General features: G+C 39.4%; 1 protein-coding gene across 7 annotated transcripts; it reads left to right on the top strand.

Moving 5' to 3' along the window:
• Positions 1–1,481: 1,481 nt before the first annotated feature.
• TMEM144 (transmembrane protein 144) lies at positions 1,482–21,957 on the top strand. Of its 7 annotated transcripts, none has more exons than XM_050338471.1 (14): positions 1,482–1,523; positions 3,697–3,782; positions 4,800–4,853; positions 4,941–5,137; positions 6,290–6,412; positions 6,809–6,908; positions 7,717–7,797; positions 9,689–9,770; positions 10,472–10,545; positions 11,411–11,529; positions 12,905–13,024; positions 13,494–13,591; positions 15,540–15,593; positions 16,022–21,957. In XM_050338471.1, exons 4-14 carry the CDS (start codon positions 4,999–5,001, stop codon positions 16,103–16,105), a joined length of 1,074 nt encoding a protein of 357 aa, XP_050194428.1. In that variant the 5' UTR covers positions 1,482–1,523; positions 3,697–3,782; positions 4,800–4,853; positions 4,941–4,998; the 3' UTR covers positions 16,106–21,957. The 7 variants fall into 7 exon arrangements, with proteins under 7 accessions (XP_050194428.1, XP_050194431.1, XP_050194432.1 ...); XM_050338474.1 differs by having other exon boundaries at positions 1,488–1,507; XM_050338473.1 differs by lacking the exon at positions 1,482–1,523 and adding an exon at positions 1,649–1,667.
• Positions 21,958–22,990: the final 1,033 nt, after the last annotated feature.

Here is a 22,990-nt window from a genome sequence, read left to right as displayed (position 1 = left end):
ATGACATATGTACAGACATTTATGTTAAAGTGATTGATAAATTGTGCATTCCTAGCTTTACTGAATCCAAGGGAATGAGAGCTTATTCTCTAAAGAAAAAACATAAATTCTTATTTTGGAAAATGCAGATTTGATTTGCAAAATATGAAGCATTACTTTAGAAGGCTCGTGCTGTGTTTGTAAGGAGATAATTTGGGCTGCCATCTGGTAACTGTACTTCAACAGCACAGAGAGAAATGTTTGCTTCGTGACTAAACATGCTGACTAATAGTCTATGCTCTAGCTAGTTTGGATCAAATCCTTACAGGGAAATCTGCAAGAATCTCTTCTTGACAGCATATTAAAGGTTTTTTCCCTACTTGATTTTGGTTGCCAAACAACACAGGGCTTCCAGAGCAACTGGTGGTAATTTCTGTGCTCAAGAAAAAAAACCCTGGATGCTCTGACCAGCCTGGGGGCTTTCCTTGACTTGCTGTGCACCACAGGGCCAGAGACTGCTGCATGGCCTGGAAATGTGCCTGCCTTCCCTGACATGCCTGCCCCTCTCAGCAGGTGCCTGTGACCCCCCAGCCCCGTGGAAACCCCTCAGCAGTCAGGGAGGTCTCGGGAGCAAGAGAGGAGCTTTAATGAGACCATGCTATCCCCTGTGGGAACAGTGCCATCTTTGAACCACAGCTGTGTTGCTGGGCAAGTGCTGCTAAAACTTGGGCTCCTTTTCTGGAGCACAGGTCTTAAGTGCAGCAGCTGAAGGAGGAGCTGGGGTTGTTTAGCCTGGAGTGGAAGAGGCTCAGGGGTGACCTTATCACTCCTTACAACCACCTGAAAGGAGGTTGTAGCCAGGTGGGAGTCAGTCTCTTCTCCGAGTCAACTAGTGACAAGATGAGAGGGCATAGCCTTAAGCTGCAACAGAGGAGGTTTAAGTTGGACATTAGAAAGAATTTCTTCTCAGAAAGATGATTAGACATTGGAATGGACTGCCCAGGGAGGTGGTGGAGTCGTTGTCCCTGAAGTTAAGAAAAGACTGGATGTGGCACTCAGTGCCACGGTCTAGTTGACACAGTGGTGTTGTCATGGGTTGGACTCGACGACCTCAGAGGTCTTTTCCAACCTGATTGATTTTGTGATTCTTTCGTGTTAAGTTACAGCACAGCATCGGCCTGTGAAGTACACGGGTGCACTTTCACGGAGGGAACTGTCTCATCGGCTGCCGCTTACGGCCGGGAGGGGCAAGGGCGATTTTGTCACAACGTCGGTGCCTTTATTTAAGGTTTCTCTTGGTGTTTGTCCCCCGCTAGACGGGAAGTCGACGCCCCAGCAAATCCCCTCTACCATGGCAGCACGGGAAAGGCGGGCGAGAGTCACCCGTCGCTCTCCTCCCGGCGCTCCCGGCCGAAGGGGCGGCTGAGGGCTGGGCACGGATGGGGGCGGATGGAGGCGGGCGGGGGCGGGCCGAGGCGCGGGGCGGTGCCGGCGCGGGCGGCAGTCACGGGGATCGGTGGCGAGGCCTGTGCGCAGCCCCGGCGGTAGCGTGGCGGGGGCGGGCGCGGAGGGGCGCGGGCGGCGGGAGCCGGGGCCGCACGGAGTGCCCGGGCGGGGATCCGCCGGTGCGGGCTCGTCCGCGGCCGCCTTCCGTCCCGCAGCGCAGAGCCGTAAAACCGGCCGCGGCGGTGAGCCGGGCGCGGGGCGCTGGGGGACGGACGGAACGGCGTCCGGCTGGAGCCGGGCCACGAGTGTCCCTGCGGGGTGCCGTGTCCGGCGGAGAGAGCCGGGCCCAGGGCCGGGCCGCCGCTACCCCGGCGCGGCGGCGTCAGTGCAGCCACACTCGTGCGGAGCGCCCATCCGAGCGACTTCCGAGTTCCCTGAGAGCGCTCGCTGAAAACACTGCCCGGAGAACGTCTCTTTAAAAGCGTTCGTCGTCTTGGGGAAGTGAACACGCACTTCCTGAGCAACTTCTAGTCATGAGTTGCGGTGTCACCTGGGGATCTCTACCCATTCCTTTAGCGCATACAGTTTATTTGGGATCTTAACAGCAGCTCGGGTCTCCTTAGGGGTGAAAGCTCCCAAAGGCTGGCTTCTTGATTTCATGCCTATCTGTGGAAACTGGAGCAATGTGTTGCTGTTGCATTAAGTGAGCATCATAATTTGTTGTGTCTCTGTGAAGGAAGAAAGTGGTGGCAAATTTCTGAGGAAACAGTGAAAATACAGAGCACAGCATTCCAGTGAGGTGAACCAGTGAAGTTAGAAGGATAAGAGGAATATGTGCCAACAAAAGTCCATTGTATTTCTTCTGCAGCTTGGGAGCCCTGAAGTGACCTTCAGTAAGAGCTGCTTAGGGGGCAAAAAAGCCTTCAAGAACAGGAACAATTCCAGTTGTCTCTGCTTGATTTTCAGAAACAATCACAATGCTCTAATATGGCAGCTTCAGCAAGTGATTCTGGTCTGGCATTTGGTATCTATAATGGAGGCATATAAGCAAGTCCATCTGGCAATAACAGGATTGAAGAGAAGAGGCTTTTAGGGAACTCTCTGAAGTTCTGTATGTGCAAAAAGTATAGTCAACTTCATGCTGTATGCCAGTTACTTCTTTGCTCCTAGCATTGGATCATACAATAGTAGAATTATTTAGCTTGGAAGGAACCTCTGTTGATCACCTGGTTCAACTCCTGCTTCAAGCAGTGCTGCCACTGAAGTTAGAGAAAGTTGCTCCAGGCCTTGTCTCATGGAGCTTTCTCTTGAAAGATTTAAAATGGAGTTGAGAGTTGGGTCTGAAATTTAGCCGAATTTGGAACGAAGTGTCCCAAACTTTGAAAAGTAACAGAGTTTTAAGCAGTCTGAATGAAGCATACTCTTCCTTAGTTAAGTGGAGTTGTCTTTCTATTTTTGGTATTACGATTCTGATTCTCCAACTGTGCAACAGTCTTCAATCTGCACAATACAGAGATTTTTTTTTGAACATAGGAAGCAAGCAGAAAAGTGTATTGCCCTGCAGCACACATATTTTCTTTTAGTAGACACAAAACTAAAATATTTTTAACAATTTTCTGTACAAAATCAGAAAGACAGATAAACTACTTCAAATTTGAAAGGTTCTTAGTATCTTACCTGCGTAATGACTCATTTATTTAAAGGCAAAAGGTGTGATTCTTGCATTCACAGAGGTGCAGTGTAATCAGCTTTATTTCTGTGTCCTTAACAGCATGGTGTTCTTTATGTGCAAAACCCAGCTCTTGTGTCGTAGTTGTCCACTGCATAAATGAATAAATGTATTCACTCAGTGAGTTGAGGTTGCTGGAATGAAGGTAGCTGATGCCAGCCTTTATCTATATCGATTTCTTCTTGACATGTCACAGTGTATCCTGTGAAGTTGAGTTTTTGAAGAAATCTCAAAAATTATTATTTGCACTGCTCAGTGTCTACAGGTCCTGGGTAAAACACACTTTGTAGAAGTCTTAAATACAGTTCCTGGAGAAGCTTATCTGCTAAGCAGGAAAGAAAGATGAGGAGGGAGAAAAATTTAATATAAATTGAAACAGCTGTGCCATTGTACCTTCATGATGTGTCTCTTAAGTGTCATCTATGTTTTTCTTAAGTTAGAGCTATACTGATACCTTTTGAGGGGCGAAATTACAGAAATTAAATGGTTATATAGTTGTGGAATTGAGCTTTTCGTCTGCTAATACAAATAATTAATTTCAGCAAGCACTGATGGCCCTGTTGAAGCGGCAGAGAAAAGCATAACCTCAGCAGATACAGTTCTTGGTGTCCTAAGGACTGTGGAGAAGGTAAGGCTGGAGGGTAAAATAAGATGAAAGAATGTTCAGCAGCTCAGCTCTTCTTTTGTGCAGAGAGTGTAGTCACAGCATCTCTTACAAGACTTGGCAAAATTTCCACCATCCTATTTCAGCTTTTTTTTCTCCAGGCTAGTCCACGTACACTGGGGAATGGCAAACTGCGCTGGGATGTCGTTTGATTCAGTATAAATAGCATTACTTCGACAAGAGTATTGGATGAATATTGCTATAGCAGTATATTAAGTATCCTGTTACCATTTGAAGTTAAATTTCCAAACACTTTTCCTACATGTAATCTTTCAAGTGTGGTGTTAAGATTATGTTTACAAAGTTCACATAATTATGTTTGTCCTCAGAGACACCTTTTCTGTCAGAGTTATAATCCATATAATAATCATATCAAAAGTGTGTATGTGGCACATCTGTTGAGTGTACCACTCAACAACCCAATCAAGATGAATCTCCCACTTAAAAAAAAAAGAGGGAGGTATTATGGGATTAAAAATATCTTTGCCTTTCTCGTTATGGTTACGTGGAATGAATGAAGAAACTTTAGAGTCAGCTTCTCCCTTTGTTCCCAACAGGAAAAAAAAGAACCTTTCATGGTTTTGTCAGCTAGAGCAATCCCTGCGGTTGCCTTATGATCTTGTGTTGATCCCACTGTGACATCTATGGAATCTCTGTAACTGTTCCTGACTTCTAGCTGGCGGGTGTGCAGATTGCTGTCACCTCTTCTGCCAGTTAAGATTTTGTCTAACTCCGGCTTTTTTATGCATCCCAGTACGGCCTCCCCTTTGGCTACAGGAATAAGGAATAGTCTGATAGAACATCTCACTAAAGCATCAGGGCTTCCCATGGATTCAAGTCCTCATAACCTATGAGTGCACCTCTGCATTCGCTTGTTATGTGTTCAGACTTGTTTTTCTGTGAAGCTGATTATGAAACAATAGTGATTTATTTTTTTTTGTGCATCTGTTCTTAAATCACTTTATTCATATTTTATGACAGCTTCTCACCTCATGAGATTCTACTTTGCAGTTCATTCCAGCTTTTGAGAGATTGGTAAGTAAGGTCCTTTAAGTTTCAGATTTCTGAACTACAGTGGTATTATTTAATTTTATTTTATTTAATTCCACTCTTTTATTTCAGAATCTGTCAGGACCTGCAGCAAAACAACTCCACAAAAAGAGGCACCTACAGAACAAAGATGATTATTGGGAAAGATTACGGTGCTGCGAACACCAGCAATGGAACAGATCTAGCTATTGGCTTTACTTCTTCTACAGTAGCTGTCCTTCTGTTTGGGACAAACTTTGTACCTGTTAAGAAGTTTGATACTGGTGATGGTAAGCTTTCTTATATTATTTTGTTTGGTTTTCTGATTTTGCTAATACGAATAGTATTTTACCAGCAAATATTAGAGTTTCAGTGCTAGAGTTGTAAATATCATCACAGTCTTAATCCAGTAGAATATGTTTAATTTTCTTTGCTGCTGTTAGGGTATAAAGCAGTAGTACTGCTTCAGGATGTGACAAATCTTTAGAAGAGCTTTTTTACCTGCTGTTGTGCCCTTTAACAGTGATGTTGTACGTTTCATGAGCATTTCACAATGGAAAGTGAAATGTCCTTTCTTGTACCCTTGTGGGGATTCTCAGATACATACAATGTTATTTATAAGGTAAAAGTTGTTGGTCTTCAGAGAAGTTGCCTTTCAATTGTGGAGCAAACATAAACGCAGTGGCAAAAATGAAATTTTAATACCTTTATTTGTTGAATTGGTAAGAGGAAACCATCATTCTTGTTTCATGCCTGGAATTTCATCACTCTAATGGGTTTATGTTATATTTCCATGTTTATATTAAACGTAATGAATTATGAGAACCCTAGATGAATAAATGTTATTGCAATCATAGGATCTGCATTGCAGGCTGGATGTAACCTCTCCTCTTCATGCCAAATATGGCCCTAACAAGACAAGGCGAGGCTTTAAAGTGAAAGTCTGAGCACAGCTGACATAAAGTTAACCAGTCTGCCTCATTGACCGTTCAAGAATCTACGGAGGAAGAAGGGATCTGTTACTGACCATCATCAGTGTCCTGGATTAGTGGAAAAGCTTGAGCTTTGAAGGACTGTTTCCCTGTGCAGTCATCTATGTTACCAGCTCCTAGCGTTGTGGGAAAAGTTTGCAGCAACAGAATACCCTCAAATCTGTCAAAATTTTTGTGTGTTTGAGAATCAGGGCTTGTGTACACTTTGTCCAGCAAAGTGTCTTTTGCAGCTGTGTATAAAGGATGCATGAAAAGGAAAAGTTGACAGAATTATAACCCACCTTAAAAATATATCTTTTGAATATATTGGAACATGGTTCCCTGAAATTCAGAAAGGAGGTGGACACCTTTTTGAATTTTTTCTGAGCTACTGGAAACTTACTATATTAAGAGATTCATACATACAGCTTTCTACAGGTTTTCTACTGTGTGCGTATGATTTTTCCACAGGCATGTTCTTCCAGTGGATTCTCTGTGCCTCCATATGGATGGTTTCTTTGGTTGTCAATTTGATCCAGAATTGCCCCCGGTTTTGGCCTCTGGCAATGGTTGGAGGCTTTGTGTGGGCCACAGGTGAGGATAAAAAGCATTCCATATCTTGAAACACAAAGTAATCCTCTTTCTTCATAAAAAGGTGGTAAAAACTTTTCCACATGTAAGGTAGTAGTTATTTAGTAGTTACTTGGTTTTTTAAAGTCTCTATATTAATGGAGCTATACCATTATAGTAAGTGTTATTTTATGATGCTTATTTTATGAGAGGCAAATTCACACCAAAAGTAACTTTTAAAATCATATGGAGGCAAAGTCCATGTTCAGTGTATTTATTTTTTAAAACACTATTTCTTACCACCTTGTGGTTTCCTAAATTTCTTTGCCTTCCCAACAGGCACAAAATCTAAAGCAAATGTATACAAGACCACATTCTAATTTTTAACTGATTTCAGTTTTCTTTTTTTTTGTATTTCAGGCAATATTACAGTTGTTCCTATTGTTAAAACTGTTGGCTTAGCTCTTGGTCTTTTGATATGGGCTTCTTTTAATTTGCTGACAGGTTGGGCAAGTTCAAGGTAAGTATACTTAAGTCTTAGGTTGTACATAATTAATGTTGCCCATTCTTCATTAATAACTGCAGTGAAAGCTACCACCTGTGGAAACATAGAATCACATAGGCTGGAAAAGACCTTTAAGATTATCAAGTTCAGCAATTAACGTAACACTACCCAGTCTGCCACTAGAGAGGGTTTATCACATATATTAAGACTTATTATCACTTATACTAAGACTTATCCCCTCTTAGTGGAAAGTACTCAGGTTAATTATTTTACCTTTTTTATTTTTCCTTTGTCTCAATAGCAAGAAGAGTGTCTAATCATGTCCATTAACTTAATTGAGTCAATAGATAATGTAGTTGTTAGTGTAGAACTAGTACACTATATTTTTTCTTTTGCAACATGGTCTGATAAAATATGTTAGCTTCAATTTTAAGTGAATTTTAACAGATTTAAAAAATCAATATACAGTAAATCAGTGTAAAGATTATTTTTGTTAAGTAGACATAACGTTTTGCAAACCAACTGAAACACTGATATAATGCTGCAAATATATACTTAAACAGAATTCTAAGATAAGATAAAGAGTCACAAAATATTCTGAGTTGGAAGGGACCCACAAGGATTATTGAGTCCAACTCTTAGGTTAATGACCTTTATAAAGAATCAAACCTACAACCTTGGCATCATTAGCATTAGCATGCTCTAACCAGCTCGGCTAATCTGAGAGGTTTATTTACATGATTCAAGATTTCAAAGACTAGGCTATAATTTAACTATTCATATAAAGTCAGTGCAATTAAGTGAAACTGGTTAAATGTTCCAGGTTTGGTTGGTTTGGAATTGACCCAGAAGAGGTATCAAGACCAATCTTAAATTATATTGGAGCTGGACTTTCACTATTAAGGTAACAATTTATTCTTATAATGAATTTCTGTAATGTAAAATATATATTTAATAACCAATCCTACGGACAATTTAACTAGAAAGTGAATGTATTGAAGTATTTTTTTACAAATCAGTTTAGTGCCAAAATCATGAGGTATCCATACCTAGCTGGTCAGTATTGTATTTCAGAGTAGGAACATATGTGATACCCAGTACAGTGGGTGGCATGGTTAGCCATAAACACAGAAATATATTTTTATGCTGGTATGCATGTTCAAGGCAAAGCAGGAATTTCCTGGTTGCCTCCCGAGCTAGGTTATTGAAATGGTTCACTTTTGCAAATCCTGTGAGAGGCGACAAATTTGACTAGAAAAATCTTGTTGAGAAAACCTCAGATTTATGATCTGATTTCACTGACTCGAGGGTAAAAACCACAGAAATACCACAGAACCCTTTCCCTGATACTTTGGGGTCCATGAAAAGCAAGAGGCTTTGCATGTTTTCATGTCCATAATAACTCTCTGTCTTGTAATTCTTAAACCACACTTAAAATTTTCAAACAGTGTCTTCCTTTGGGATCTTAAGAAGGGCTTTATTCTTTTTTTTTTTAAGTTGATTATTTGCATGACTGCATACATTTTGGTCCAAACATGGAGGCAAGAGGATCCTTCTTAAGTAGCAATGATCTTGCTTTCCAACTGGGTTGCCAGGAAGGCAGGCCTAAATCCTAAGGGCTCACCATAAGTGTAGTAAGCAGCAGATGGACATAATACCTTTCAGAAAGGAATATTATTAAGAACGTGGAGATGAGGAAACCATTTTTGATTGCTAGGAGAGAGCTGCTACCTTAGATTCATGACTTTTGTTTCCACTTTCCTCCTAAGAGTATGCAGCTTTGTACCCGTTGCTGTTACATGGGGCACATGAGTTTGGGAGGTACTGAGAAAATAGCAGTAGTACTGCTGTTCCTTCCTGGTAAATTCATACAACTCACCACCTGCTTCCTGTCTGTTTCTGATATATCATGGAGGAAAGATCAACAAGGAAAAAGATTGTGTCCAGACATGTTTTCCTGCAAACTGCACAAAGGCTGTGTCTGTTGCTCTGTGGAGTTCAGAACCAGGCATTTCATTTTAGCCTCCTGGGTGGAACCTCTATATGTAGACATTCTGTTTACAGTTTGGAGAAGAAATTCCTAAATCATTAAAATGTTTTTCATAAAAATAAAAAAACAGAACCTACCAGTTATGATTGCATGTATTTTCCTGATTTCCTAGAGCCAGGGGTACAAGTAGTAATGTTTCGTTTTATTCACTTAGTGCACTGGAGCCCCACTGAGCAATACCTCTTCTCCTTCCACATATGCGTGAGGCCTGGTAGCAGCAGTATTCAATCCATCACATATGATAGAAGTCTAAAAACTAACATTTTTCCTTAATCATAGAGCCAATTTGCAGGTTTAAACTGTTCCTTATGGAATAACAGGTGTTCCATTGCACGTGTGGTTTGGTACAAAAGGTCACTGTTAAATAAGGCATCTGTTGTTAATGTGGTTCTAACTACACACTGTAAAAAGGAGACATTTCAATCCCATTGCATAAGAACAGAGATCTATGATGTAATACAAAACCTGGTTTATTTACTTATTTTCACTTAGGTTGTTTGTGAGTTAAATTAACAAGTTATAATTATTGTATTTATATGTGTATTTATATATTTATTATATATGTGTGTATATAATCATAATAAGTTATGACTGTTTAAAACAATTCCTTTTTTTAAACATGTTGAAGTAACTCTAGGGTTATAATGAAAACAATGCCTCAACTTATAACTGTTGTCTCTGAACACTAAATGTTGCATCCTTACGAGCTGACATGGTATTTATTGGTGTATTTTTCTCTTCTGAGTGCTGTCATATTTCTTTTTATAAAATCTGAAGTCCAGAGTTCTTCAGCTTCATTAGAAAGCACACCTTTACTGAGAGAAAGTGTAAGTCCTCTACAGTTGTTATTTTACAGCAGTGAAAGTACAGATCCATTTAAAAACAAAAAATGTGTTCATTGGTTAGGTTTGCTAGGATTTATGGTAGACTGCATAAACATGTATTGCTTGTATCATTGATTTTATCTTAATTTGTGGATCTTGTATATCCAGTTAAATATTAGCAAGAGAAGAGTTTCTTCCCAAGTGTTCTTTCTTGATTGTCAGCTTTAAATAGCTTAGAAAGTCCTTATTCATTATGATGGAGATATAAAGATACAGTGTATTACTTTCCTACATGAGAAGAGGAAGCAATTTCAATTAAATGTTAACCATAAGGGTTAGCACCATATGAGGGTGCTCAGTTGAAGGGTCAGATTTTTGCCACATTACAGAGCCAGGAGACTGTCAAGAGTTGCTGACTATCACCATCAGCTATAGCACGGGTTGGAGGCCAGTGGGGGTGCCAGATTTCACTGTCGCTCCTTTGGGAGCCCAAAGTGGGCAACAGCTGGGGAACAACAGGCTCCTACTACTGTTGTACCTTACTCTTAGAGGTCAGTGCTCAGCTGATGCCTGCCTGAACCCAAGAGTTTTCTAACTATGCTCAGTGCTCTCTACCAGACTAAATCATAGAAGACAATCTGATTATAGATTTTAAGAAATCAAACTAAACTAAACTTGCATGAAAAACTCTTCGTTTTTTGCAGTCTATTAATGTTTCTGAAGATACCTCTGATGACTCATGGGTGAACAGACTTTCGCCAGCAAAAAAGAGACTCATGTAGGTTATTAACAGTTCTTGTGCTGGTACAGATCAAATAGCCAGAGAAAGTATTTGAACACAGCATAAGAGCAGAATTTGTGTCCTGTGGTTTTCCTAGCCAAGTCGCACAATAATAAATAACAATAAGTAAATAAATAATTAAATATACTAGTATAGTGTGCAAATCTATATATGAATAATTGCACAAATATTTAGATTATTTCCTTCACTGACACTGTTGACTGTGCTTAACCTTACCAATTAAGCAAAGCATTAGGCGCTACTATGAAAAAAAATCATCTGTCAAACTAAATAGCAATATCAACTAATTACAGAGCTGTGTTTTGTCACCTGGTTCATTAGCACTCTAGCATAGAAGAAGCCTGTTCTAATGACATGCTTGTAGGTGTGGTTTCTGGTTAAATACATCTGGAGAAGGCATGGCACTATGGTAAGGAGACAGGAGAAGTGCTCCAATGAAGAAGGGGACTTAAGAGGCAATGAATCTGGGAATAGAGATAAAGAATGTGTAGACTGAACAGTGCAGCTGAGGATGGGAGCATTTTTAAGTATATATTTATTTGGTTTTCACTAGCTTTGCTTTTAGGAAATTGTAGTTAGTTAATTTCCCATGTCATTAATCTAGACTGCTTGCTCTTAGGGCAGGAATTTTCCATGTTACTTGGCCACAAAGTATAGGGAAACTCAGTGAATCGTTGCTACACTACACTGAAAATAAAAATGTACTAAAATGTATTGTCTTTATACCTAGCAATTTTCACATGATGCACAGTGTTTAAGTGCAATACTGGGTGCTTAAGTGTGTTGTCTACTTCATTAATTTATGCTAGGCTATTTTCTCCAATTTTTGCTCTTTTTAAAGAGGCTGTAGCCTGGCTGTAGTAGCTGGAATACTGTACGGTTCCAGTTTTGTACCAGTACTTTACATCAAGGACCATGGAAGAAGAAATGAAACTATATACGCAGGAGCAAGTCAGTTTGGTAAAGGCTAATAGATCACTTCTACTTTATTTCATCATTATGTTTGCCTGCTTTTTCAAAGGCATAGGGTGGAATTCTTCATATGCCTGAAAATATACCATGACAATTTATCGGTTCTACATTACATTATGTGTTGTCATAATCATAGTCCTAGCACTCCCTTTTTCTCAGAGGTGAATTACACCATCAAAAACAGTGAGAAATATTCCTAGCACTCCCTTTTTCTCAGAGGTGAATTACACCATCAAAAACAGTGAGAAATATCCCAAAGGCTACCACACTTAACTCATAGCTATGTTCCAGAAGGCATTAAGTGCAAACACTCTCAAAATACAAAGTTTGTATGCGTGGAGGATGAGGTGAACAAGGGCACAAGCTTACCAATTGCCAAATCAGTATACCAGTCAAGGAAGAGAAGGTTGATAATAACTGATGAGTGGAGCAGAATATAACAACGTAAATAATTAAAACGGTGTAGATTTTTTTAATCGAAACCTTTTAACACAAGCCTAACTGCCAATTTCAAACAACATTTCCCTGAAAACGTCTTCCTTAAGGTTTAGATTATACTCTGTCAGGTAATACCAGCAGCAGCTTAAGAGCAAAGTATTGCTGTGCTGAGACTGCATAATGTTGCCATTGTCACATACAATTTCTCTTGAATACTGCAGTTTATATATTCTCCACTTAGGCAAAACAGATGTTGTCATTACTATAGCTGCCTTTCCTGTTGAGAATTTACAGCTCCAAGGAGGCAGGGATGACCTTGTTACATGCTTCTGCTTTGCCACGTTGGAAATACTCTTTTTAGCACATACAAAGTCCATACAAGATTTATTATTGTTAGTGACTGTGGTAATCAAAAGTTTCATACGTCCTTCAAGATTAAAAAAGGACAAATCTGAGCCATGTTTAGCTTACATAGTATGTGCGGTTTTCTTGCCCTTAAAAGTATAGAAAAGAAACAAGGCTACATACAGGAACTCAATTGTAGATGGTCAGGAGAGGACGTAATTATGTAAAATCCCCACCCAAGTTTCGTAGCCTTCCTTGAGGATTTTTCCAAGGTTTTATTAAATGAATGAAGTCATATGTAGTAGAGTTCCAAAAATAACAACTCACAGAAATGCGTAGAAAGCTGTAATAAATACTGGAGTCGACACAGCAGTTAATTCATGTTTAATATGTGTCATTGACCATATCCATCCACAGTCAGACTGGCAGCTGAGTTCATCACATTCAGATTTTAATTTGAGCTGTTAGGAGTAGCACTTCATGCTTTTTTTGTTTCTATAAATGCTATCAGTGAAATTAATTTTGTTGAAATTAATAACTGATGTTTTATACTAACATAATTTTGTCATTTCTCTTTCAGATTTAGATTATGTTTTTGCACACTTCAGTGGAATATTTCTTACAAGTACCATCTACTTTTTGATCTACTGTGCAGTCAGGAAAAATAAACCTAATGTTTATCCCCAAGCCATATTGCCAGGTACGACTGTTTTTTAAATTAGCAAAGCGTTTCAGTTACTTATTCTGACCATTTTGCAGTAAGTAGTCCAAGCTACGTGTTGGAATTGTAGTTTGCCTTTCAAGTAACTCCATCTGACTTTTTGTCTCTTTTGAAAGAGTACTCCTGTTAGGTTAATTAATTAACAATGATAAATTTTATTCTAATGTGACACTAGAACAAAATAACATTGCAGATTTTCAAAAACTGACTGCCAAATTGGAGAGCACAGTGCCCAGAAAATTGTGAACTTAAATTACTTTGCTACTTCAGAGTAGCTGATTTTTATCCTTTGAGTTTTGGTTTAGATTACCAGAACCAGCTTGTTAAAGTAGTTAGCATACTAAAATATATATCTACAATTTCTGTATTATGTTATAAGTATAAATTCTCCACAAATTGTTGTCTATACCTTGCTATGCATGTTTTTGATTAGGATTCATTTTCCTAGGGTTTCTTTCTGGTGTGCTTTGGGCGATAGCCAATTGCTGCTGGTTCATAGCCAATCACTATCTCAGTGCTGTCGTCAGCTTTCCAATAATTACTGCAGTAAGTATATAAAAAAATAATACGTAACAAAATGAAAAGTAAATGGGGTTTTTTACCCTTCTCTTTGTGAAATTAAGTTGAAATTATGATGGATCTAGAACATTTTTAATCAAGAGTATATATTACCTTCTCTGCTTGTCTGTGCTAGTTTTTGGATTTTTAGGAACATAAATGACCATGACAAGCACCGTCTTGGTCAATTCCAAGCATTAGAAAAAGCAGACCAATTAAGAGTGTGAGTCTTTAGGTTACATAAAAGCCCAGTCTCTGGAACCAGAATTATATCAACATTAACTATTTAGCCAAAGTGATTAAAGGAAGAAATATTTTATGTTTTCATCCCAGAGAGTACATTTTGGTCTGAATGTTTTAATTTGTGAGTTTTATCCCCTAGCAGTAATTTGACTTAATTAAGTCAGGTAGTTTTTTTTACCGTTCTTGAACAAACAGAACAGATTATGTACTGCTGAAAAGAATGTTCTTATGCAAATGAGAGGAAAATAGTTTGGCCTGTTCTGCCTGTTTTATTCTTATTTATGATACTGTAACTTTAAAGCATAAATTCTATCACCAGGTAAAAGTAAACTTTGCCTTCAGTCTCTTACCAGTGTGCTAGTTGGTGATGCAAAGGTGGCAAATGAGATTTAATAAATATCAAAACCAAAGTTTTGCTCAACAGCAGTATTTGGGAATCAAACTAATGAAACATCTTTAATAGGGATTAAGTTTTGCCTCAAGATGCAGTAAATCCAAGTAAACTCTGCAGTATGCAATGGAAAAAAAAAGACTTGGGAATCATTCTAATTAGAAATTGAAGGATTAATGGAAAGCAGCTTTAGTAACTTAGTTATCAGTATGCCTAAAGGGCAAGCATATAAAATCACAAAATGAAAAACATACGGACAGCAGTGATGAGAAACTGCCTGTTTGGACCACAGAACTGCTGCTTTACTTCCCCCTAGAGAGAATTTCAAGAGCTATTCATCACAACCATTTAACAATTTGTTTCATTTTTAAAAATGCATTCCCCTCGCAGTGTACTTTACCTAGAAAGTGAAATTTCAAATTTCACTAGGAAACAGCACCCACACATACATTCAGAAAAAGGCACCATTGCCTACTGGTCTATATCTGTGTCCCATCAGCTGCACTGAAGATGGAGAGAGGAAGGTCCTTGTCCAAACATCTGTCAAGTGTTCCTCAGAGCAGCTCTAATGGGAAGCATTAACAGAGCCAGGTTTTGCTTCATATTCAGATATTTTCTTATCAGACGTGAAAATTCAGATCCTTGCTCCCTCAAGGGAAAAAGTGTCTTACCAAGAGTGCCTGGAAGTTGCCGTTGTGTATCATTGTTTGCTGTTAGCCAGGAAATCTGTACAGCATCATCACCAGTAATCAGTAGTTTTCCTGACCTGTCTCTGGCTGGCTTTGTGTGTTGTCCAGATGCCAGCTATAGAGAAAATACATCTATGTTCCAGTCTCTTGATACCATACTGAGTGATAAAATCAAACCTTGTCCAAATAGTTAGTCATGCTAATAAAGGAAATGTTAGGAATATCCACGGTAGTTGCCAATAAACCTGAAAAGTCCTTTGAAACAAGGTAACTCAAGTTTGGACTAAAGTGAGGCATATGATTTGACCCTACTGAAGGAACATGGAACAGCCAGGGCAGACTCCACAGTGTAATTTAGAAAGAAATTGTGCCTATTCAAAAAAAAAAAAAAGACTGTCTCTTACCTCTTTAGTCCTTCTTGAAGATTTTACTGTGACTTATGTAGTAAAGATTTCAGTGATGTTTATGCTTTAGTCGTGAGTGCTTTACTTAGATTGAATGGAAAGGCCTAAATGTGTTATCCAAACAAAATTCAACCACCCTGAGAGCAGTAATGAGAAGGCGGTAAATTTCAATGAAGTGCTGTAATGTACAAATTAATCCTATTTTTTAGGGGCCTGGCCTGGTTGCTGCAATGTGGGGAGTCCTTGTATTTAAGGAAATCAAGGTAATGTTATTGTTCTGTGCCTTCCACTACAGGTTGGTGTTGCACCACATGAGAAGATCATCATCTACATCTTTGTAACTTTCCAGATCTTCCATTCTTTTCACACATTTTTGAATAGTCTCTGCATAAGTGCTTACTGCTTAAAATAATCTGAAAAATAGACAAAGACCTTTAAAAATACCTTCCAAAATTGCTGAATCAATTTTGTGGCTATTTTACTAAGTGTAGGATCATAGATTGCTTGTATTAAACTTTTCAGCAGCAAATATGTTACAAATTTATGAAATAAAATTGTATAAAATTTACCATTTCATATAGTAGATTTATTAATTTTGTCATAAAATGAAACCCTAGTTCGTTTTTGGGGTTTTTTTTAAGGGGTATCTATTGTGACAATATGATATTTTTTTCTCCCTTTTCCTATACAGGGACTGAAAAACTACACCTTACTGTCAGTATCGTTTTGCATCATTTTAGCTGGATCGCTTTCCACAGCTTTTTCTAAAGTTTGAAAGGACCTTCTGGACCAGTAGATGGTGCTAACGTTTAAAACAAATAGAAAGACAATGTTGGTAGATTTGCAATACATAATAATTTTCAACATGTATGTCTAACATTTACCCTAATTTGCTTCAGGCAAGTGAAGATTAAAACCATTTGGCATGAAAGAAAATATGGAAATGTTTGTTTCTTCATTTCTTTGAATAGTAAGAATATCAGAAGATTTTATTAAATAAAGCTAAATGATTTTATAATTACAAATTACTGTTTTTTCTGGTACTAAACTTCATGTCATCATAAATTGCAGTTTAATGTTGTGATGGTGGATAAAGGGAGTTTAATTCATAGTCTGTAATACTGTATGTATTTGCAAACTAACTTGTTTTGACATTTTGTCTTACTAACTGAAATATAAAATATGTCTTGAAATATTCTTTATGGAACTGATACATATGAAACTAACAAAGCTTTTATTTAGAAGCCTTATTCTTTAAAGTCATCAGTTTACATAAGAAGTTATCTTCCAGTCACTTTAGAATTGTGGAGGAGGTAGAGTAAAAAAGGTGCTGCAAAATAAATCACTTTTGTTTCACAACATTTTCCATAACCACCCCTATCATGGAAAACAGTTTATTTTCTTATTTGTGGCAGCTAACCTTTATATATGCAAAGCATGTCTGAACCTCTCCTTAGAGAATCACTGAATCAACTGGGTTGGAAAACACCTCTGAGATCATTGAGTGCAAGCCATGACCGAACACCACCTTGTCAAGCAGACCGTGGCACTGAGTGTGACATCCAGTCTGTTCTTAAACACCTCCAGAGATGGTAACTCCACAACCTCCCTGAGCAGCCTGTTCCAATGCCCAGTCGCTCTTTCTGTGAAGAACTTCTTCCTAATATCCAACCTAAACCTTCCCTGACACAGCTTAAAACCATCCCCTCTTGTCCTACTGCTGATTGCCTGGGAGAAGAGAGCAATGCCTACCTGGCTACAACCTCCCTTCAGGCAGTTGTAGAGAGTGATGAGGTTTCCCCTGAGCCTCCTCCTCTCCAGGCTAAAAAACACCTCCCTAAGCCACTCCTCATAGGGCTTGTGCTACAGACCCTTCATCAGCCTTGTTGCCCTTGTTTGGGCACTCTTCAGCACCTCAACATCCAGCCTAAATTGAGAGGCCAAAAACTGGACACAGTACTTGAGGTGCAGCATCACCAGTGCCAAATACAGGGGAAGAATCACTTCCCTGGTGCTACTAACCATACTTTTCCTAATAAGGCCAAGATGCCATTGGCCTTCTTGGCCACCTGGGCACACTGCTGGCTCATGTTCAGCTGCCTGTCAGTCAAGACCCTCACATTCTTTTCTGCCCAGCTGCTTTCCAGCCACTCTGTCCCCAGCCTGTAATGCTCCATGGGATTGTTGTGGTCAAAGTGCAGGGTGAGGCACTTGGTCTTGTTGAACTCATATTGCTAGATTTCGCCCATCTATCCAGCCTATCCAGGTCCCTCTGCAGAGCCCTCCTACCTTCCAGCAGATCAACACTCCACCCCAGCTTGGTGACATCTGCAAATTTGCTGATGGTGGACTCAATCCTCTCATCCAGATCATCAATAAAGATGTTAAACAGGACTGGGCCCAGCACTGATCCCTAGGGGACACCACTGGTGACCGGCTGCCAGCTGGATGCAGCCCCTTTCACCAGCACTCTCTGGGCCCGGCCCTCCAGCCAGTTCTTAACCCAGCACAGAGTATACCAGGGCTTCCAGCTTTTCCATGAGTATGCTGTGGGAGACAGTGTCAAAGGCTTTGCTGAAGTCCAGGGAGACCACATCCACAGCCTTCCCCTCACCTGCCCCAAGTGGGTCACCTGGTCATAAAAGGAGATCAGGTTGGTCAGGCAGGACCTGCCCCTCCTAAATCCATGCTGACTGGGTCTGATGCCCCATCTGTCCTGTAGAAGTGTTATTGCACCCAAGATGGTCTGTTCCATAACCAGGCACTGAGGTCAGGCTGACAGGCCTGTAGTTTCACTTATCCTCCTTCCAGCCCTTCCTTTAGATGGGCATCACACTGTCCAACTTCCAATCATCTGGGATCTCCCCAGTGAGCCAGAACTGATGATAAATGATGGAGAGCAGCTTGGCGAGCTCTTCTACCAGCTCCATTATCACCCTAGGATGGATCCCATCTGGTCCCATAGACTTGTGAGGGTCCAAGTGGCTCAGCAGGTCACTGACTGCTTCCTCCCGAATTACAGGGGGGGCTATTCTGCTCCCCATCCCTATCTGCCAGCTCCAGAGGCCAGTTGTCCTGTCTTATTGTTGAACACTGAGGCAAAGAGGGTGTTAAGTACCTCAGCCTTTTCCTTGTCTTTGGTAACTGTATTCCCCCCTGCATCCAATGAAGGAGGTTTTCCTTGTCCCTCCTTTTGTCATTAATGTATTTATAAAAACACTTTTTATTATCCTTTACAGAAGTGGCCAGATTAAGTTCAAATTGTGCTTTCACCCTCTAATTTTCTTCCTACATGACCTGACAACATCCTTAAACATTTCCTGAGTTGCCTGACCTTTTTTTCCAAAGGTGAAAAACCCTCATTTTTTCCCTGAGTTCTGCAAAACTTAGAGTCTTAAGTCTTTTCTTCAGTATATGAGACAACCCAAGCTCCTGCTGTCTGTCTTTCTTTGTAACACGCTGACAACTTCTCTTTCTTTTCTGATAATAGAATGGTTTGGGTTGGAAGGGACCTTAAAGATCATCTAGCTCCAACCATCTGCCATGGACAGGGACAACTTTCACTAGACCAAGTTGCTCAGGGCCCCAACCTGGCCATGAACACTTCCAGGGATGGGGCATCCACAACTTCTCTAGGCAGCCCCTTCCAGTACATCAGCACCATCTGTGTAAAGAATTTCTTGTTAACATCTAATCTAAACCTGCCCTCTTTCAATTTAAAACCATTTCCCTTTGTTCTGTCATTATCTGCCCATATGAAAAGTCCATCTCTTCCTTTTTTATACACCCCCTTAAGCTTCTGGAAGGCTGCAGTGAGGCCTCCCTCGTGCATTCTCCATGCTGATCTCTCTCTAAGTGAACTAGAACTGTCTAGAAAACCAAGACATGGCAGTCAGGCTACAGTCTTGGAAAAACCAGGAAGACCACCAGTAAGATTATGGAGTTTTTTCCCATCCAATTTACAAGCTCTATTCATGGTTATACATCCTAGTATTACACATTCCATGGTTACACATTATGTCATTACACAGTATGACACTTTTTGCCATCAGGGCTTGATATTGTTAACATGTTCGGATTGCAATTATAATTTCTCCTTTCTCCCTTCCAGCCTTCTTTGTCTACTCTGTAACAGGTTTGATCTTAAAACAACTGTTACTTAACCTGCTTTTTCCCATCTTGTGTTGTTTATTCCTACCCAAGTGTCAGTACTTGTTGTCTGACAAGTTTTTTCCCCTTTAAGCCATTTCTCTAATTTTGGGCTGTATGTTAAACCTGTCCTTCAGCAAATCAGCAGTATTTTTCAGCCAGATGTTGTCTTCAAATGTAATAAACATACTCTAATTGTTGTAAATAATTAATGAAAATGCTGCACAATACTGGCCTTTACTTACTTTTTATTTGAATCTAATACTTCTTTTCACTCTGATAGGGAACAATTGATTACCCTATCCCTCTGCACAGTTTCCCTCTGTCTTAGAATGATTTTATTTAGACTACTTTCTCTGAGCTTTTACAGAACATCTGTAGTGGGTTGACCTTGGCTGAATGCCAGGTGCCCGCCAAGCTGCTCTATCACTCCCCTTCCCAGCTGGACAGGGGAGAGAGAATAAGGTGGAAAATGACTCGTAGGTTGCGATAAGGCAGTTTACTAAAGCAAAGGCAAAAGTTTGCATGCACACAAGCAAAGAGGAAAATAACGAGGTTTATTCTCTACTTCCTGTCAGCAAGTGGTGTTTGGTTTATTTCCTGGGATGGAGGGCTTCAGCACCTGAAGCAGTTACTCTAGAAGGCAAACATTGTAAATAATGAATGCCTCCCCTCCTTTCCTTCTCCCCTTATCTTATGACATCAGCTCAGATATAAAAGCTAAGTTATATCCTTCTGGTTAGTTTTTCTGAAGAGGACCAAGAGCTACCGCATAAGCTATTTCCTGTTTGGTCTCCTCAGAGTCAAAAAATCTGGCCATACAAACCCAATACACATCTGATAGAGTTGTTCAAGGCAAGGTACATGATGTGTTCCACCCTAACACCTGGTATTGTACAGAAAACTGGTCATTTCTGTGTCCAGTGTTCAGGTCCGGCACAATTTCTCTTTGACAGATTCTTGACTGTTAACTTGCCTAGCGGTTATTCTATTGGCTCAGGCAAGGAAAAGTAATATGTTCACATGTTTTTTAAATAACTTGAATTAAACTGAACATTTCTTAACTTCTCTGGATCTGTTTCCTTTCTTAAACATCACAATCTTAAAAGTTTCCTTCATAAATTATACTGGAATATACTCCATGCCAGAAAGTCGCCAATAGACAGAATTGGCAAAACCAAAATGCAGTGTTCTCAGGCTCCTCTAATTTACAGATCTGCTTTAATATGGCAGATCACTTTTAGATGAAGAAAAGAAACTTGGATGCAGTATTCCGCACTGAACTGTCATGTGGGAGATGTTCCTTACATTCTGTTCATTGTCTCTAGGACATCCATGATTTTAAAGGCTCAGGATATTGGATATACTATGATTACAGTTGAATCTTCCAGAGCAGAAGTACCTTACGTTTCCTAGTTTCTATACAGGCTTTCTGAAACAAATCAAAAACCTGAACTCCTGACTGTAGCAATTGCCGTATAAATGTATGTAGTTTGATGCAGTTTTCCAGTCTATGTTGTAAAGCTATCAGATGTGCAAACTTAATTGCTGGCTGCTAGGGTAATAATTAAAATTCTTGTTTGTGAAGGCTCAAGTATGACCTTTAGTAAAATGGTTTTTAGCAGCTATCCTATTCCATTTGACTTTTCAACTGCAAAAAAAACCCCACCTCTTCAAGCACTTTTTCTGTAAAAAATCCCATGTGGGATTTTTAAACCAAATTTATGGTTTAAATATGTATGTATTCCAAAATAGTTTTTGTGATGTTCACTTGGAATATGTTGTATAAATATTCCACTCATTTCTGAGACTTTCTTGGTCTTGAAGTTTCCAGTTAGAAGTAACACTGTTACTTCTTTCATGTGAGAATGCTGAATTAACAGCATGTTTATAGAGCTATTTGTACAAAACAGTCTGGCAGTAACCAAGTTTAGTAAGAAAAATTCAACAGATAATATAAATTATCATTGTTCTGTTTATATCAGTATGTTTTTGTGTAAATGGAAGAATCACATTTCTGGGAGACAATTGAACTTTCAAATATTTGTTTAGGCCTGTTTAACAACTTGTAAGAATATATTTGAGCTTACTGTAAGAATTTCTCTGGTAATACGTAGAGGCAAAGTAGCCTTTAAAACAGACAGGGAGTTCCTAACATTTTTGTCCAGTGTTGGGAACCAGGGAACTCAGTGTCATCTTTTTTCAGATTTCCCTACCTCTTTATTCCTTTCCCTGTGTTTATTGTCAATGGATATTCTGAGACTCTAGGCCCTTCTTGTTCCTCCATATTCTTAGTAAAAATGATTGTTCTCTGGAAAAATAACAATAGTTCCTGTCTTCAAGTGTAAATAGTGAAAACTGGCTTTTCTTATCCCCATAAAAATTTTATATGTTATCTATATCATAATTTTCTTTTTCAACTGATATTCAAGGTTGATTAAATACTATTTCAACAGTCTGACCTGACCCTTGAGCTTTCTTGAATCTGGTGGGAAAATAAAATGAAAATCAAGATGACGCATGCTAGCAATTAGTGTCCTTTTTTTCCTTCTAATTTTGACCTCACTTTCAAATAGAAAACTATTGTTTAATGCCCTATTCCATAATTACTGAATGACTAATGGATTCCACTTTCCTTAGCTATATAAAAAGCTGATGGTGACTATGGAGCATTTTATTTTGATGAATTGGTTGTTCTTACATTCCTCATTCTTACCACAAAACACTTTTTAAAAATGTAAAATATATTTAATTTTTTAAGTAAATACTGAACAGCTCTTGTGTCTCTTACTGCACTACAGGGCCTGTTTGAGAGTACAATCTGAGAAAGGAAATAAGACTCAAAGGAAATATGACTTGCATTAGTCCTGCCAGTATCAGTGATTCAGGTAGTCTGACACCATAATCTGTTTGCAGGTTGTGCAACTCCTAATGAACTCAGATTTTGGTATTTATATAGGGACCGATGGACTATTAGTGACATAAATTACACCTCAAGATACATCAGTTGTTTCTCGTGTCCTAGCATTTTTCACACTGTGGATCTTCTAAAAACATTTCCTGCCGAACTGGAAGACAAACCACACAGTTCCCAGGCCTTAAGCAAGGAAGAGGTGGGGAAGGAATGTTTTTTCACCTCAGTAGTAAATAAAATGAGAGAATTGGTGGCAGCAATGTTTCTATGGCCCTTGTTTCGCGGCAGTAAGGCAAAAAACTATCTACTTTGAGCTTTTCTCACTGAGCCCATCGGCAAACCTCAAAGGGCATTGGTTTTTGTTACCATTTGTGGACCAGGGTAAAAACTGTAACGTCTAACTGATGGACCATTTTTTCCTTTTTATTATTTGTGGATGAAGGCTGGGAAGAGGAGCACTTGTTCAGGAGTTGCAAAATTATAGCTGGCCCTACCTATATTTGCACATCTGAGCTTTGATCTTAGCTGAGGAAGAGCCCCAGGAATGCAAAGGCTGCAGGCTCTTTGCAGATCCATCTTGGGCAAAGGACTAATCTG

The sequence above is a fragment of the Myiozetetes cayanensis genome, unplaced genomic scaffold, assembly GCF_022539395.1.
Source record: "Myiozetetes cayanensis isolate MyiCay16 unplaced genomic scaffold, myiCay2020 scf7, whole genome shotgun sequence".
Lineage (NCBI taxonomy): Eukaryota > Metazoa > Chordata > Aves > Passeriformes > Tyrannidae > Myiozetetes > Myiozetetes cayanensis.
Note: the sequence above shows the minus strand (reverse complement) of the source record. Positions and strands in the feature narration are given on the sequence as shown.